Below are 17,020 nucleotides of genomic sequence, written 5' to 3'. Positions count from 1 at the left end.
GGCACATTCGTATATTATATTATTGAAAAACAGAAATATTTGTGAGTTTAATTTGTACATTAAAAACTGTATAAAATTTATGTACTCTTAGAAAATCAATTTTTTCATGTGATCTTGGTATTTGAAAAAGTATCGGCTAATTTAAATTTGAATGCAACCTTAGTGAATTTTAACCAACGAGGATAATATCCTACACACGCATCTGAACAAAACCTAGCTTTCTGTATGATGCGTGATGGAAACTTTTCACTTTGATATGATTTGCTGAATGCGTTGCTGTATGTATATTCTAATATTCTAACATTCTATGTAATTTATATTTCATACTTAAGAGGTATTCTTAATCAAAATATAATTGAAATGTATTTATATTTTTCAGATTAAAAGTTGAATGGACGAATTCACATAATACCTATAAATAATGGTCGAATATTTAAACAACTAATGATATCACATTCTATTACTTCATTTATTTAGAATTCAATGTGAACACAGTTGTTAACGATTAAGTTTTATGATATGTTCGAAATTTAAAAATAACTAAGGGCTCGAAATAGTGTATAATAATTAATGATTATTAGTCATGTCCTATTACGGCATGTAGTGTAAACACAACAGATACTGCACTAGCAATTTTTTCTCTTTCATTAGTCATCTTGATCTATGATCTTTTATTTATGTATATTGGTCTCACTTTTTTATGAAGTTGAGAAATTAAAGATTTACTATCAAGTTTTTGCTTATTAATGTTGTATTGTATTATGTTAATCTATAAAAAATATAACAAGGATAATTTTTGTCAAAATTAGTAATTATATTTAATTAAGTAATTTATAAAACGCTTCACTTACTAAAGTTGATCAAGCGAGAATCTCTAATTATAAGAATTACATAAAATTGATTAAGATACTTTTGTAAATCGATAACGTATATAGTTAGATGTCTGAGGATACAGGAAGGACAGTGTAAGGTGTACTAAGTTTCATGTATATTAACGATACTTTTATATGAAAGTATATAAGTTGTTTAATTAATTTCTGCTTCTGTAGAAAAAATTTTAAAACTTATTTTTATACATAATATTAAAGTCTTACTTCGTCTAGTATATCACTTAACTGGACGAGTTATATGTATATACATATATACACATAGATAGATATGACCTTAATTAATATACATATATGTATAACTAGTTGAAGATAATGAAAATAGCATAATCCTTAACATTTTTGCATAGCCGTTATGTATATAATTGATAAAAACTGTCTTTACATTTTTAAATAAATATTCTTTCTCGGTCAACGCGCTTATGCATCACAGATCACAGTCACACTTAGGTACTTGGTTCACGGACGGCAAAAAAAGCCTCATTTTATGACTTATCACCACTCCTTGTGCCTTCAAGTTCTTTCCTTTTAAGTACGCTTTTATTAATTCAATTTACACGATCACGCTGTGGCACACATCGGAAAAGATATATAGGAGCGTACTCGTATTCTTGCAATTTTCACATTTCGAAGTCGATATGTTCCCCGCCAATTTTATTGTTTGATTGTGGACTTACGAAAATCTTCCTGGGATAAATTTTTTCACAGAGAATATCTATTGTTATCGTAAAATATTGCCTTTGATTATCCATCAAAAGACAATCTTAATATTCTCATGATGCTGGAATGGTCCTTAATTCTGCGATAATTAAAGCTCGATTCACTGCTTTAAATACAGGTTTAAATATTAAGTGATACCAGGTCACTGTTCTCGTATTTTTCAAACTGTTAATTGCGGTGCAATTATTTGTTGAGTCGATTGTGTTATACGTGGTGCTATAACCGGAAGTAGGCTTACTCTTAAAGGTGTGGATGTCATTTGCGTGACAGAAGGTTGAGCGCCGGAGACATTCGCGGATGAAGACCTATCTCTGGTATGCCGTTTAACGTGTTTCGCCAGATGGTCGCTTCTCATAAATCTTCTCTGACAAACAGTACAAACAAATTTCTTTTCTCCAGTATGCGTTCGCTTATGCCGTGAAAGTTCGTCGCTTCTTGAAAATCGTCTGCTACAGTCTTCGTAGGGACATGAGAATGGTCGTTCTCCTGTATGGGTTCGTGTATGGGCTTTCAAATGAGATGACTTAAAATAATTTTTGCCACAACCTGGATGTTCACATTCGTAAACACGACGTCGCGCAGTTGACTCTGGTGTAGTTACACTTGATGCTGTTGTAGTTGTAGGCGCAGTTACTAATAAAAGAGGAGCTCGTGGAAGAACCAAAGGTGACCCTAAAAGTCCGGTTACCATAATCGGCGCAGGTTTTGGTGCTAGAGGATGTAATTTTGTTTGTACAGTCTCGCGGTCCGTATTTTTATTATTTACAATAATCTCTTCTTTCCGCAAACTCATTTTGAATTTGAGACTCTTCAGTATGTTCTCCGGCTCCGTTGTACTTTGCCGCGTAGTCGATTCGGACTGTGAACTGGAGATATGCTGTGGATCATGTGGAACTGATTGTGAGCATATCGTGGTAATCTTTGGTATCAAGTTGGCAGGACTGTAGGTACCATCTCGATTGGCACGCATTATCACCGAAACACGGGCTGGTTCTGGACTTGGTGGTGGCGTACCGTCTAAGAGCAACTATTTAAAAAAATACAAATTTGTAACAATTCATTCTTTTCTTTAGATATTTAGATTAACAAAAATTTGTTAGATAGATCGAAAAAAAATATTGTATTTATATTTTCTACGTTATTTTGTAGAAAAAATTAAACGGAAGTGAAAATATAACAAACTCAGGCTTTTTATCATTCATTTAAGAGACATCTATATATTTTGGAAAATACGGATTCAAATGTTACTTTGCAACGACTACCATCAGAAGGTATAAACCATTTGCTCGAAGGATAAGCATCAAAAATGGTGCACGAGTGAACGCACGCAATGTGCACGTAATAAATGGGGTCATCTTGCAAAACAACTCTATAAAGCATGCGCGCATGCGTCTATGTACATTGGAGTGGTCTGTCGATCGGGTAGAAAAAATCAAAAAAAGGTAGTTTTGCAATGAAGATGCATACTGAGAAGGCTATTAGTATCGATAACATAATACTCACTTTTGCCAATTCACATTGTTCCACGCATCGCCTTTTTCGGAAAGGTTCATCTTCTTCCGAATCAGAAGGTTGTGGAGTTGGAGGTAAACCAGGCCGTGCATTTCCGTCATCGTTTCTCTTCACGTTTATATCAGCAGCCTTCGTTTTCTGTAGAAGTTTATCTCCCAAAAGTGCCGCAACGCTGAACGAAGACTGAATCGTTGGTTCAATCTGGAAAGAGAAGATAATTTTTTAATTAAGCAATAAATAATGAATTCAATTATAAGAACTACATCAGAGCAATATAAAGTAGAAGAACTATAAACAGAAAATCTACAAAATCTTTAAAAAATGTACGAAGCAAAGAAAAATACGAGAGAAAAGAAAAAATTAGTAAAAATGATATGAAATAAGAATAGAAATGAAGACATATTGTGATGTAAAATGAATTACGTGAAACAGGGCTAGGTTGCCGTTTCCAGCTGCGTTCATATTTCGCGGGCAGCTAGTCTGTCTACAGTGGCGGTACTTTTAATTCAACGTTCACTTACGTGTTTGAATTGGGGTGAGGCCGGTGGTGAAAGAGGTGTTTGATTAGCATCCATTTTTTAGAGAAAATGTGGCGTGAGTATGTTCTACGTTAAAGAGGCTCGCCCGTTGATGAGAAAACGCGGTCTCACGTATACCGTATTTCGAGCGAAAAAAGGTTAAGGGACGTAACCGTTGAACGTCTGGTAATGCAATGAAGCTTTCTCAGGTCGGTTGGCTCGACACGCCGTGCTAGTTGTGTGTGTGATCATGCGGCGCGCTTCACTCGGACCAATGGTGTGGAGGGGCTCGCCGTAGTTGACCAATCAGCGGAGTACTATCAGCCGACGACCGCGTGATCACCAGCGTGCTGTTCACGTGCTCGTGGTCTGACTGAGGCCGTGATCATGACGTCAGTCTGCGTGGCGCGCTCGGTCGATACGTCATGGTATCGCTGCGCTCACCAAGCGTCATGCAACTTCAACCCTCCTACACCTCCTTTCGAAGTTATCTAACTCGCTCTTTCTATCTCTCCGCCTTTTCTCTTCCTGCGACTCTTCGTGGATGTAGTCTGGCCGCGACCGAACGTTCACAAGCCACGGCGAGCCTCCGAATTGCCTTTTCGCCACACTTACTTCCCCCCCCCCCTTGCCCCGTTGTAACGTGAGAGTTTCTAAGCTCGCTACATAAATATTTCCTTCTTATAAACAACCGCGTATGACGCTTCGATGATTTCATTTTTAATAGCTTTTCCGTATCGGGTTACCATTTTTGACCTTCTCGAAGATGTTTTGTTGTTAACAGATAAACAAGGAAAAATATATTACGATTCTAGGAATGTCATTTTCACCGTTCAACATCCTTGTCATGTCACTCTCCCTCAACGTATCTAAAGTCTGCAACAATGCATCTGCAGCCGCTCTGACATTTATTGGTTTATTGCATCTGGATTTCTCTCAACTCATTCTTCGAGTATTTTTTGTGTTTTAAAGGAACAATATACGTATGTATATACATGCGTGGTATATGGAGAGGGTTGAACAGAACAGGTAACTGAAAAATCTAGGAAAGCGAAGTCGTCGGGAGGTCGGATTTTAACGAGGAAGCATTCTGATGCAGTCTGCCGTTAAATATATCGGTCGCCTACTTTGCGACTGGTTAATTCGAATTCAGCTCGAGCGGGTGCTGGTCTTTGACTCTTCTTTCCCTTCTCCTCTTCCATCATTCTCTTTATCCCGTTGTATTTTTCTGCAGCGTCTTCTCTGCCGAACAAATTGGTCGGCTGGTTGATTGATCGGATGTCTGCATCGGCAGAAATTCGCAGCCGTATTTATTTAAAGCCAGATCGTTTAAAGACAGCTCATATAGGGAAAATGGAATAATTTTATCGTTCGTTGAATGCTATATTTAGCGAATATTCTTTTGTTCTTCTTTTTCATGATGTTTCGAGTACAAACGTAGTAGAATTCGCCTTGAAGACCATATATAGCACTATGCTGTATAATCGGTGCCATTCATAGACACAAGTATTTGTATTTTTAGTTTTTTACATGGAATGGTTGCGTCGAAAAAAACTTCTGTCCTTTGATAAATCTGTTACTATGAACGCGTAGTGATTTTCCACGACGTCTCTCTTGGAAATGCGGAAATCTCCGTAAACCGAGACGATGTTCATATTGTGGCCCACATATCGCGGTTGCGCACTAAAACAAAATGGGGTCGTAAGAAGATAACAAATAGTTAACTTACAAACAACAACTTGACAACTGATGTTTATTGCGCGTAATTAATCTATTATATTGTATTTGGCTCCTTTCTACTTTTGAAATCCACGTGTTACGAGAATCATTATATTCTGTCTTTAAATATATACCTTCTTCTTGCTCATTTAGATTTGTTATGACTTTCAAATTTTGTCTCATAGAAAATCGTAATATGGGCTAATTAGATTATGAACATACAAAATAACTATCTATCATCATCTTTAATATAATTCATATAACATGATCTACTGAGACGCTAAGGAGATTTAAACATAGATTATTAATTTATTTCAATTATAATGTGACCATATTTCACTTTGGCAAAGTAATGGTGTCGAATCCTGATCATCTATTATGTTTACGAAATGAAATTGACGAAATGAAATAAAAAGAATTCGAAAGATTTCGAAATTACGAATCTCCTTTTAAAACTTAACGCGTGAGTATTTTTTTCTTTTTTTAACAAATGAACAAGCTCGGATTACGAGTCCCTTGACGCAATTCTTTAAGAGGCTTTTTATTTAACGTTGTCTTAGTGGAATTTGTGACATTCAAATTATTCTGTATTCGAAGTCGAAGCCGTTGAAAGAAACAATCTATGTACGTCATAATCGGCTTTGAAAATAGAGTTCCCGCAGCAGCTTATTATTTAATCGTATTGGGTGTAGGGCACACATAATTGCGTATTTTTATTAATGCATATTCAATGCATATTGCAATGATTCATTAAGAAGAGAATGACCTGCTGCATCGACTAGACGTCGAAACGTGCAATATCGTTGAACGAATTCTTAGATTTTTGTCGGTTCGAAACAGGTGAAGGCGTAGAATCGTGAATCAGTTCCATGTGACCACGTTCTATGTGACTTTCTACGTATATCCATTGGTTCCTTATCGCTATTTTTTGAACAAGCTTCTTATCACGCAGCGAGCAATCGCATGGAATATTACTATGTAAATTCTTTTCCCTTAGTGTTCTTGTGTCTTTAGTAAATTTGATTTTATCGTTTGATATCTTCACTGTTCTCTGTGCATTATCGTTCTCGACTGCGCTCTGTATTGGTAAAACGATTAGAACACTCGATAGTCCCGCTCCATGCTTATTTACGTCGCCGTGAATAATCGACAACGGTTCCCATGAACGATCGGAAAATACGCGGTAGGATTAGAAGAATAACAAAGTGTAAATCACTTCAATTGTTTCTTTCATAACGAAAGTCCTTATCAAAAAATTTAGCTAGTATTTCATCATTCCCTTATCGAGTGTACGTATAGTGAACCGAACTATAAGTGTTATTCGTCGCTCTTAATAATTTTACAATCTTTAATTAACTTATATCGATTGTCGTGAGCAGCCACGCGTCCCGTAGATTTGACGAACGGCTACCAATGTTTACGATAGACAACAACGGAATCATTCGACGAACTCGTGATCGATGATCGTGTGTGCGTTTTCTGTTCATGCTTTATCGCTAGCTTCGTGTTAACTCTGCAAAAGTATCGCTGACATTGTTTTTAAAATAAATATCTAAGTCAGTAAGAGAACGTGACAGAGAAGCATCCGGTATGATTAACCGAAAGTTCGTAAAAATCGGGCCCCCAAGCAAAAAGTGTATCTTGTATCGAACGAATTTCGTTCAAAACATTCGACCTGTATCTCCTCTATCTTACTTTCCCCGTAGAGGGCCTCAAGGCCGACCGCACGACCTTCCCCGATCTTATTATTATATAGCGTGTCGTATTGTTTCGCAATTTTAATTAATAACATGACTAAAGTGATTGAACGTTGCACGTTACGCGCATTTTAAACGTGCACCGAACAAAGGAGGAAAGCACGTACAAAAATAACCACGGTGTTTAGTATGTGTCAAGAAAGACGCCAAAAAGAAATAATGCAAAGCTTAAATAGGAAACTGGTTAAAGATGCAAGGTTCGTGTTTTAAATATTAAATTTCAGAAATTTTTTAATTCGAAATCTTAATTTTAAATATCAAATAGAAATTAAATTTTTATATCGCTACTGTAATATCACAGATTATTGTGACACGAATTATATCAAGGATTATAGTAGCGGCACAATAATACTGGTATACAATTTATTTGACATATATGAAATCTATTTATGAATATATAAAATTAAAATTTTTATCAAACAATAAAATTGCACTATCAGACTTAATTGTTTTGTAATACGTAGTAAGGAAAAGTTGGTAAACTCGAGAATGTTTTCATAGAATCTCGATGTTTATCTATATACGAGTTATCAAGGTTCGAGATTCTTTGCTTGAAAATATGGAGGTAACGCTTTTCTTCGGTTTGCGTAAACACGAAGGCTCGCCTGCGGATACGCGCATCCGTCGATTGAGTTCACTTAAGGGCGTGCTATTTCATCAGTGTTTTTGTTGCAGCAGTACTGTATGCTAAATTATTCAATAATTATTACTCGATACGATTACAAAACTATATTATGCTTATATAATTGGAATTACGCATTGATTGGAAATATGCATTTACCTTTGCGACTGTCTTACTGCGATGGTTCCTTCCTGTAACTATTTTTGTTTTTTAAATTTCCTGCGTTCGCCATTAGCCTTGCGGCGTCTTTTCCTTTGTCCGACCTTCAGACAGCACTTCGACAGAATTACAACTACATATCTCATCGTTTATACGTTACATTTGTAGTTTGTTGTTGTACAAATGCAATTGTTGACAATTTCGTCGTCCTATTTTTGGCGATGCCTCCGACTTAACCTTCTAATTCTTTCTTCTCTGTTCTTCGAAATCTTCCGTATTCGTTACAGTTGAAGTATAGAATTCCGTATTGTGTTTAGATTGCGAATACTAATGCAATTTCATACTTTTATAAATATAAGTAAGAAAATATTATAGATACGTTTGAGCAACAAATGTTTACACCTCTAAATTTTCCATAAATGCATAAAAATCTGCGATTTATGTAAGTATAGCGTACAGTGTCTATTACTGCGTTCGGTTTGCTTTTTGCTTTATGTTATCCACGGGTTTGAAAGCATGGGGCGTGTCTGTTAAACGGGTCATAGCCCTTCATGGAAAGTAACGCGTACTCACAGCGACTCGTGGCCAAAAGTATGTTCGATAGAGGACAGTGTTCGTATTGTTGGCGGAGATGTGTTCGATATATCGCAAAGTTCGATTGCGAATGCATTTGGTACATCGTCTGAGTTCAGTCTCGTTGCACGACCGAAAATAGCACGTATCTTTCTTTCTCAGTAATAGAAGTGGGAATAATTGGTCTTTGACTTGTTTACATTCGAAGAAACGGTGCCACGTAAAAATTGGATCGGATTGAGGATACATACTTCTCATCCACGGCCGAAGAAGCAAATAAATATGGAGGATAAAAATGCCTTGAGTGGAAGTTTCAACCTTGGGAAATAATCATCGACGATGATATCTTACCTGTAAAATAAAACTGTAAATATTTTACCTGTGAAATAAAAATTGAATTAATATATTTATATAGGATTAGAATAGGATTATATAAGAAAGCATGACAAATTAAAGAAATTAATTAAAACAAAATAATTTTCAACAACATGTATTTGTAGCTTGATATGAAAAGATGATGTTATAATTTTAAATCATAACTATGAAATTCAAATTTTATTTATGCATTCTATATTTAATTCTAACTAACATTAAGATTCATGTAAACGTATAAGCAGATAGTGCAAAATATATTTTTGTCGGTACACATGATGCCTCTGATATCTACCGTTGCCAATTTAAAAAATTTCAGTTTGATTACCAGATGAGAATAACTACATTATGCGTTAAAACTACACTATTCGGCCGTAGATGTCACTAGAGAACTTCTACCAAGTTACCAACCAATAGTTATAACTATTTCTCATCAAAAATTATTTGCTATTCATAAAGCAGGCTTTTTAAAATAAAAACCAAGATAGTTATCATCAATATTAATGTCAATAATCGACCATCACGTTTAAGATTGTATTTTGTTTATATTTATATAATATTTTGCATCAATCATTGAATTCCTTCTATAATTGAAAAAATGACATAGCTTATCTTAATTTTTATCTTCTTTTATCAGTATTTTTCGGAGATCTTTCGGATTCCTTTAATTTGAATTTCAGATAATCGATATCATGTACATCGACGCACTACCGCCATCTGATACACTCGACAAACATTCTCTGCCGGTAAACACATCTTTAAAATTTCCCGCTTTCAAAAGCTGATCTCAAGTAAAGGGCGGAGCTTCCCCCCTCGCCGATTCCCCTACTTAGTAGCACGTAGTCACGCTGCATTTGCAGGAGTGGGGGTTGTTTGGTATCGCGTTTGTTTAGTTGCTCGCTGACAGCGGCCGCGGTACGAGTACGTCGTGGTGCGTGTATACGTTTTTCATCGGCGTTTGTGCGTGAAAAACGCGAGAACCGACTGCGAACGCGGGGTAAGAAGGAATCACAAGAGCGGGTTAAAAGAACAATCCGGAATCGATGAGGAAGTATCATTTATCAGAGACGTATATTGTCCGGTGATCGGAAAAATCGTATTTTTGTGCCTGTCGAAGTGTTCGTTGTTCGTTGCTTTTTTATCTCTTTGTCTTCCTGGCTTTGTCGTCTTACAAATCAACCTGTTTTGTCTACCCCTAAATTTTCGTTTCGTGTGCTGTGTCACTTGTTATATGTCAACAACGTTACGACGATCTGGGACGACCGACCTTCGTCTTCTCGCGCGTACCTGCAACGATGTCAAGCATGTCGACGCTGATTTGGTGATGGCAGAACGCAGAGGATGTCACGCCGCAAGCAGAGCAATCCAAAACCACTGAAACGTGAGTCGTAACCGATATGTGATTCCTTCATTTCTCCCGTGACTCTGCCGCTTTCTTTCGTCTACGTTCCGCGTGTTCGTATTTCTCACGTAACGCATGTTAAATCGTGTTTGCAACCCGGAAAAACGGGTTTCTCGACGGCGTGCTTTTAAGCCGGCCACCACGTTGCTTGACAGGTGATTGGGCGTCTTTGCTTGTCAGACCACGTTTCCAGTCGGCGCTTACGTGCCATGCAAACTGTCTCGGCTGATTCGCGTCGGTTAGAATTCTTTCTCGGAGACAACAGTTCTTTCCGCCATTTTTTATCGGTTATATCTTTCCGAACGAGCTCGATACTGCATAACGTGTCTAGCCAATCAGCGTTTGTATCGTGATATCTTACTGGCGGGAACATACGTAGATAGCTTCGAAGTTATTCGATCGAGATTTAACGTTACAGGGATATTGAATTATCTTTCTTTTGCAGAGAATCAATCATGTGCACGATCTTTTCTGTAATTTTTTTGTATCTGTTTCGTTCGATCGATTGGAATGTTAGGTTAGCTGGTATTGGGAGAGAACAGTTGTCATTCGACAGGTCGGTTGTTGTCAGCTGACCTTTCAAGCTCTCGCGGATCACGTGGTTGACCACACATGCAGCGCTCGAACCGCGTGCGTACACCAATGTCATAGAAATCATTGCATTTCACATTTGTACGTTAATCAGGGAAAATGATATAATACCGTTACAAATCATTGGAATTAATATTTTATTATATAACGCTATGATACGTTGAAGTGTCAACGTGTATTGGAATGTATTAAAGTTAGGAAATATGTTTCGATAAATTTGTTATATATACATATATACGTAGTAGATACATATCTGTCACAAGCCATTATATATTAATTTTGTCGCCATTTTATTACAAGTAGATATTCAAATATTATCTTTGATGTATACTATTATATATGAGTTTATCGTTGGTAAATTTGTTTTCGGTCGTATTAACGTATTCTACTTATTGCGTCTTTACTTAGAAATGGTTTTGTGTCGTTTTTCTGGAATTCTACGGCACGATTACTGTTTACGTTCTTACAGCAACATATTGAAACCTAGACATTACTATCGTCTATGGTGAAACAAACCGTATATTCTTCATAAGAAACAAAATTCTTATAAACTATAATTCTTAATTTTGGAAGACGACATTTTTCTTTATATATTCAACACTAATAGTTTTTTTATCACAGACACGTGTATACCAATAGAAGAAAAAGCACACTTCGTATAGTCTACACAGCAAAAGTACGATATAATTGTTTGATGTTAAAATTGATCGCTGACGTGTGTAGCGAAATTCATTGTATGCATATGCAGACACATTTCCATTCAAGTGAAATGGTAAAAACAAGTAAGTGTATGAGATGGTTTTTTCATTTCAGTAACAGACAGCATTAACTTTCTTACGCGTACATTTATATTCAAACTATTCGCTAATATTTGTTTATCAAAGGTTTTTCATTCAAATACATTGCAGTTTTAAAGATCTTCCATTAGATCAATAAAACAAAAATTCCATAATTAAGGATTAAACACGTAACGATCCAATTAATATCTTAAATAATACACGAAATATTTTCTCAATGACGATCATAGCAAATTGCTTTTCTATAAAAAAGAAAAAGAATTTGTATCCAATATACTTTGAAAAAATTAAGAGTCTCTTCGTTATTTTTTCATAAAGCTAATTTTCTATTTCTTCGCTCGCCATCCCCAATGTGCTTCCCAATATCTCTTTTTGGCGAATTCTTACGCAATCAGGCGGATTCGCGACACTCGTGTACCTACAGCCACCAATTAAAGCTTCCACGACTCCGCAGGACCTTTGTCGATGGTATCGAGTTGGCAAAACGGGGATCGGTTCGGCTGCACGAATTCGTATCTCGGCGTATACGTATATGTTTCTGGATCTCGGCGTAAAACCGATCGAGGCCAGACGAGATCGCGGGTGCCGATTCCGACGGGATCCTTCGTCCCTCGCCGCCCTTGTGTCGCGGCTGGATCACGTGGCCCCCGCGATCACGAAAGTCGCCGGCCACTTTCACGTGGCCGCGACTCGTCGAACCGGGTGTTTCTCCTCTCCGCTCCTCTTTCCATCCTGTTCATCGCCACGCCGCACACAGTGTGTTAAAACGGTTGTCTCGCCGGGAAGACTCATAATTCTTATTACTTTCTATTGTTTAATATTTTTGCTCTTTCCAAGTTTCTAAATACTTAAGGATCAGCTGTAAAAGTATCATTTGGCGATCCATGTTTTTCCCTTTGTTAAAGGCAATATTTTATATAAATTGGTGCGTTTAAACGGTTGTCTCGCCGGGAAGACTCATAATTCTTATTACTTTCTATTGTTTAATATTTTTGCTCTTTCCAAGTTTCTAAATACTTAAGGATCAGCTGTAAAAGTATCATTTGGCGATCCATGTTTTTCCCTTTGTTAAAGGCAATATTTTATATAAATTGGTGCGTTTAAACGGTTGTCTCGCCGGGAAGACTCATAATTCTTATTACTTTCTATTGTTTAATATTTTTGCTCTTTCCAAGTTTCTAAATACTTAAGGATCAGCTGTAAAAGTATCATTTGGCGATCCATGTTTTTCCCTTTGTTAAAGGCAATATTTTATGTAAATTGGCGCGTTTAAACGGTTGTCACAGCGGGGAAGTTCATAATTCTTATTACTTTCTATTGTTTAATATTTTTGCTCTTTCCAAGTTTCTAAATACTTAAGGATCAGCTGTAAAAGTATCATTTGGCGATCCATGTTTTTCCCTTTGTTAAAGGCAATATTTTATGTAAATTGGCGCGTTTAAACGGTTGTCACAGCGGGGAACTTCATAATTCTTGTCATTTCCTATGATCTTATTCTTTTGCCTTTTTCAAAGTTTCTAAGTTCTCGAGGACTTTTAATCGAAGGTCACACAGGAGAACTATTCTCTTCTACGGCAAGAGAACAGGATGTGATTCAATCGCAGGTTTATCGTTGCTACATAATAATCCTGGATATTGATAAGAGTCACTGTAACTCAAGCAGTTCATTACCAAAGGGTTCTTAGTCTGCAGAGTATTCTCAATGATTGTTTCGTAGTTAGACAACCGTTTTAACACGTGATTACACGACGAGACCGCGTTTGTTGTCCTTAACACTGTCTGTTGACTGTCGCGCAATGCTTTCGATGAGATCTCCTTCAGGCCACGAGTGTTATATTAGATTATTCCGACCAAATGGTTTCTTATGCCACCACAATTAGGAAAGGAATCAAATGGTACCGAAAACTTGGCATTCAACTCCTTCTGGGAATTTCTGTTGCAAACGCTTTGACGGTTTACAAAATTGCAACAAGGAAGGGTGTAAATATTAGAAGATTTCGAGAATTATTAGCTGCAAAATTATGAGGGTTGTCTGAAAATACAAAAAATCCTTGTCTTCGACGGAGCCAGCATGATATCGTCGCTCGGAAAAATAATTCCGGAAGAAGCATTAGACGCGCATTGCTATGTTATGTGGATAAAAGAATGGACTGATCGAAGATACGAGAGAATTTAAAGAAAGCAACAACTTATTGTCCAAACTATCCCGACCAACCTCAGCTTTGTATAAAATGCTTTAAACATTTACATTCTAAATAATTTTCTTAATAAATCATTTTTGTATTACTTTTGTAACAATTCAATAGTTTTATTACTTCCTGTGGAAAATCTTTTCAAATACCTACGACGATCCTTCGCAAATTGTCAAATAAGCGTCACCCGAATACGGATGACGTGGCCCTACGAGAAACTTTGCTGTTATCCGAACATAGGTGACGCAGCATTCAACGTCGTCTCTCGTCTCCGATCGTTCGCATCCTCCTCTTTTTCTTTCTCTTCCCCTTTTGTAATTTTCGTGGAAGTTTTTAAAAGATGTTCGACCGCTTTTTTGTCACCTGGACCTTAATGTCCCTGTAATTATTGCGTGGCACGTTGAGCCACGCGCGTGACTGCTAATTGGGAACAACGGTAATTGAGTTAATAACGAGCGATCGTGAAACGAGCAGGCCTTTCTTGGTTCACTCGCTGCTTCTGCGCGAGTTCTTCAGGGTAGCTTCAGCTTCGAATGGTACAGTGGTTTGGTTGAGCAGTTAGGATGAAAAATTGCTATGAATCGAACGAAAAAGGTGACTACCTATTGTTCGGATTATATCGATGAGCCACATTTATGTTTGAAGTGTTTTAACACAGTCCACCGATGCAATATTTCTTCTCATTTTTTTATTGATGTTCTAATAAAAATGTTTAATCGTTCAATGAGACACTTTTTATTTCAAAGTATCTTCTATTTACCGGTTATATTCAAAATGCCCTAACAGTCAATTTTCATTCAATTTTTACAATTGTAAGAAGTTGAAGCGCTCCGGTCACCAATGACCACTGTGGCCTCACAGGAGAAACCGTGGCCGGTGATATGTAGTCAAAGTGTTAAATAATGGATACGCGAGGAAAGATGGATACGTGATGGGAGATCGGTAATTCGAAGAATAGGAGCGGGACAATAGATGTTAGAAATTTTTGTATGGCAGAGTTTCTACGCTTTTTGTATTTTTAATTTAACCGGAGACTGTTTCGACCGATGTTTCGTACTTCTAAAGCAACCTCATACTTTTATAACGTTTATAAGAGTATTTAGAAAAGTTTACGAGCTTGAGATTAGTATCTTATTACCGTCTTAATTAGCGGCACGAGATCCAACACAGACAATCTAGATGCATAGTCAGTCGGCTGCTATTTCTACGAAAAAGAGCGAAGGCTGTTTCCAATAAATAATTTGTTATACTAGCGTTTGAATAGTTTCGTATTTACAGAACGATTCTTTACGAAATTGTTCAAATTTCCTGGCTTTTCGTCGGCCGCGTTCGTACGTGCCTGAAATTCGCGACGGTGCAACGCGATCGCTTTAAAGATTAACCTATCTGCCGCTTATCGTCGCGGAGGACTTTAAAATACGCGCGTCGGCCGGTTGCGCAACTAAAGTTCGCCGATTTCGGAAAGGACGCGCGCGATTAAACGCTTATACGGCGAGATACGTCCTTCGCGGAAGAGGCACGGTCCTCGTGCTCGATAACCAACGCGATAGATTAAAAATAATTGACGTCACCAGCCGATTTTTCTTATCTCTTCGTATCCAGCAAGCGCGTACGAACGTTTTTCTTTTCGGTTTCTTCGTTCGCATAATTCCCTCTTTACCTTGAATACACGTGAAAAATTTGTCGTTGTAAGAGTCAGTTTTATCGTCGGGATATCTCGCAAGCGGCATAGAGAAAATTGTTTTACCTTTTTGGATATCGGTGCGTCATCGCCGACTCGTTATTACTGGTTCCTGGTTGCAGCAACTCTTTCCGTCTGCGAACTAAGAATTCGCCTCGATCGCCGAGGGATCGGCGAATCGTTGGTTTCTTGCTTCTCTTGCATTTGCTGTATGGAATATACGATTAAACTAAGATTTAACGGAATTTTAATTGAGAACAACGGTTATTGAATTTTCTATTAGTAACGCGAAACGATTACATGGTAAATTGTAGTAGGAATTAGGAATTCGTCGATGGGAAGTTAATTGGAGAAATATTTGTCGCGAGCTATTGCTTGCACTAGGAGCTACTCGATAATGTACATTGGGTAAGCTTCAAATAAAACGAGTAGATGCATCATACGATAATGTAGTATCGTGGACGAAAGGCCTGAGAGATAAACAAGCGAAACATGTGCGTGGTGCGGCTAAGACAAAAGACAAGGGCTTGCTAAGGGACAAAAATAAATTAACAGTCATTGTGTGTTGAGAAGTCAGAGAGCGCGAATTGCGTTGTCGAGACACGCTCAAGAAGACCACCCGCTCAGAAACTGTAATAGGATAGGCTAGACATCCTGCGTACCACAGGCATCGAAACAATAACCAAATAGTAACGGAATAGGCGCCTCTGAGATACACCAGACGACAACCCCTCCAGAGGAACTAAAATCTCAGTATAAAAACCTCAGTCTCTTGTAACACTTTGGATTGCATAATAAATTCTATTATCATACACAAAGTTCAATTTCTTTACCTTATTCGTGAAACCTTATTCGAACTGCGACGCGAGGAGATCACCGGCGATCTATCGGTTTCGTGATTTCTTGTGTCTCCTACGTGACACTAGCGTTGTCGAGAGAGCGTTGGATCCGTGGTGACGAGAGTTGCAAATTAACTATCTAGTTGCCTTAATTATAATACGTTATTGTGATTAGTTCACGTTAAACAACCATCGTTTCCTGTGTCAGCAACACCAGTTTAATCCATTTATTATAAATAAACTAACTGTAGTATAAGATCCTATAACAATACATCTTTTATATTCCCACTTATCCGTAGGTTTCTGAACATATTGTCTACCTGACTACGATAATCACCATACCAATTACGAGATGAACACATTTTTCAAATACGCGATTTTATACTTTTTCTACGAAAAACGAAACAGTCGTTGATAGTGCAAGGGACAGTCGTACGAGAAATATATCGAATTCTGAATTGAATCGTGCAAAGGTAATAAATGTTAGCGTGAAAATTATTTCTCACTCTCAGCCTTCGCTTCCGTTGAATGTGCTTTACACCGCGAGGCGTGAACAGGTCGAAACGCTATCACCTGCCTTCCTTAATATCTCGATTATTTTTCGTTGAAAAAGCAACGTCGCGAGATATCGAATCCTCTTCGTGGCAAGGTACAGGAGAAGGCTGGATCTCCGCTTGTA

The 17,020-nt window shown here is 37.5% G+C and overlaps 2 protein-coding genes across 2 annotated transcripts in view; one reads left to right on the top strand and one right to left on the bottom strand.

The window, feature by feature from the left end:
- Positions 1–1,001: 1,001 nt before the first annotated feature.
- LOC132907454 (Krueppel-like factor 6) lies at positions 1,002–3,872 on the bottom strand. Its single transcript, XM_060960578.1, has 3 exons — positions 3,641–3,872; positions 3,111–3,320; positions 1,002–2,634 (listed from the first exon to the last, which is right to left on the bottom strand). Exons 1-3 carry the CDS (start codon positions 3,692–3,694, stop codon positions 1,768–1,770), a joined length of 1,131 nt encoding a protein of 376 aa, XP_060816561.1. The 5' UTR covers positions 3,695–3,872; the 3' UTR covers positions 1,002–1,767.
- Positions 3,873–9,711: 5,839 nt separating this feature from the next.
- Positions 9,712–17,020, top strand: part of LOC132906925 (zinc finger protein ush) — a 201,585-nt gene continuing 194,276 nt past the window's right edge. Inside the window, exon 1 of the mRNA XM_060959577.1 lies at positions 9,712–10,220. Within this exon, the coding sequence (XP_060815560.1) occupies positions 10,181–10,220 (40 nt within the window). The 5' untranslated portion in view covers positions 9,712–10,180. The remainder of the gene's footprint in view (positions 10,221–17,020) is intronic.

The sequence above is a fragment of the Bombus pascuorum genome, chromosome 5 (genome assembly GCF_905332965.1).
Source record: "Bombus pascuorum chromosome 5, iyBomPasc1.1, whole genome shotgun sequence".
Classification (NCBI taxonomy): domain Eukaryota; kingdom Metazoa; phylum Arthropoda; class Insecta; order Hymenoptera; family Apidae; genus Bombus; species Bombus pascuorum.
This window is presented reverse-complemented; position numbering and strand designations above follow the sequence as displayed.

What these genes read in the sequence shown, in the direction of transcription:
- LOC132907454 (XM_060960578.1), bottom strand. Translation starts at nt 3,694, where the DNA reads ATGGATGCTAATCAAACACCTCTTTCACCACCGGCCTCACCCCAATTC. An exon ending in CCTCACCCCAATTCAAACAC is followed by an intron (nt 3,321 to 3,640) that starts GTAAGTGAACGT and finishes TTCTCTTTCCAG; the next exon opens with ATTGAACCAACGATTCAGTC. An exon ending in AACAATGTGAATTGGCAAAA is followed by an intron (nt 2,635 to 3,110) that starts GTGAGTATTATG and finishes TTTTTTAAATAG; the next exon opens with TTGCTCTTAGACGGTACGCC.